Raw genomic sequence first — 1747 nt, forward strand, 5'->3', positions numbered from 1 at the left:
TTTACCTTCTCAAATTAAAGGTAAATACACTTAATTTTAACTTATTTCTGGATGTTTTTTCCAGCTCCTCTCACCGTGTACGCCGTGTCTCCAGGCCTGGAGTCTGGCCTCTGCCAGTTAACGTTGGCCAAGATCTTTAGGACCACCAAGCCGAAGGCCACGATTAACGCCCCCAATGAGTTTCCTAACACGGCCTCTGCTGGGAGGCTGGAGTACGGCTGCGTCCCGTTAGGCGTCCCCTTCCTGTGGAAACAACCAGCGGTCAGGATTCCCCCCGTGGCATCATCTTAGAGCAGCGCAGACCACTCACAGGACGAAGAAGAGCTTCTCGTTGATGCCGGAGATGCAGGCGGCGACGCTGAGCAGCAGGATGCTGCCGCCCAGCCACACATGGACGGGCTTCAGGAGTTTACGGAACGCCACGGGGGAGCAGGGCAGCAGGAAGCCGGCGAAGCCCACCGCCCACTGCAGAGATGAGACGACTCAGAATCAGACATAATCCCAGAGGGAAATTACTTAGAAAACAAAAACACATTCCTCCATTAGGATCCACGTACCTGAAGAGCAAAAAGAGCCACGGCAGTGATCCCGATCCAGCTGTGCAGCGAGTAGAGGTTGGCGATCTTCTGGGCGTTGTGGAAGTCAAAGACGGCGCAGAGCCCCAGGATGGACAGGATGAGGGAGAGCAGCATCAGAGCTGCATGGAGCAGCTTCCAGGGAAGTTTATTCTGACCCCAGGTCAGCGGGACGCGGTACACCACCGCTCCTGGAAAACACAACCGAAACCCACAGGAGACATTAGAGGACGAGATCAGGAAGAAGCAGATCTTCTGCATCTGCTGTTTGATGAGGAACTGGTTCCACAGGATGTCGTTACGCTACTTTACAATCAGTCCACATGGTTCCTGTTTTTAGGTTCGAATGTTTTATTAATCTTTAACAGAGAAGCAATGATTGAGCAAACAGATCACCAGTGAGCGCCTGAAATGTGTTCCCAGTTAAAAACCGACATTACTGAACTGCTTTCTTCCACATTCTAGTTAAAATTAAAACATTTCAAGCGTCTCTGTCCACCTTTCAACATTTTTCACTTTTATTTGATGATTATTCTTTTCTAACGAGCAGAAGGAAGGCCTCCCCACCATCACCCTCATCAGTCACACTAAGGGTCGCCAAATCTTTGGAAAAAAAAAAAGGTTGTGGTGATTTTTTTTAACTATTTCACTCAAACCTGATTAAATTAGATGCATATTTTTCTGTAACATGAACACATGCAAAACTAATTATTATCCAGCAATTAACTTTAATACAAAATAAACTTTAGCCGAATAAAATAAGTATCTGAAACATAAGCCTGTCCGGCTTAAAGGAGCAGGAGATCTTTTTTGACGCATTTTTTACCATGTGGCTTAAAGATCTGCCCACAGCTGCATAGCAAGCGGTGAAATAGAACTGGAAGTGAAACTAAAATAAATGGCCGCCGCTACAGTGAGAAATCTATGAATAACCCCAACCAATCACAGAAGACGGTCCGTTGTACACGATTGGTTCCGGACGCGTCAATCATGGGCATCTGCTACCTGATAGAGTGACATTTTTTCGGGAATCCCGTGGGATAAGAATCAGTATTAGTAACGATCACGTGATTGGGACGGTACAGGGTTAAACATTAACCGGAGCAAACCAATAGTAACTAAACAACAAAAAAACTAGGATCGATCCCAAAACATAAAATAAAATAGAAAGA

General features: G+C 46.2%; 1 protein-coding gene across 1 annotated transcript in view; it reads right to left on the minus strand.

Moving 5' to 3' along the window:
- Positions 1-41: 41 nt before the first annotated feature.
- Positions 42-1747, minus strand: part of LOC107099398 (cytochrome b ascorbate-dependent protein 3) — an 8480-nt gene continuing 6774 nt past the window's right edge. The window contains exons 4-6 of the mRNA XM_015397494.1: positions 558-766; positions 311-465; positions 42-243 (exon numbers count right to left, since the gene is read on the minus strand). Of these exons, the coding sequence (XP_015252980.1) occupies positions 42-243; positions 311-465; positions 558-766 (566 nt within the window). The remainder of the gene's footprint in view (positions 244-310; positions 466-557; positions 767-1747) is intronic.

Source organism: Cyprinodon variegatus, unplaced genomic scaffold (assembly GCF_000732505.1).
Source record: "Cyprinodon variegatus isolate N-32 unplaced genomic scaffold, C_variegatus-1.0 Scaffold866, whole genome shotgun sequence".
Lineage (NCBI taxonomy): Eukaryota > Metazoa > Chordata > Actinopteri > Cyprinodontiformes > Cyprinodontidae > Cyprinodon > Cyprinodon variegatus.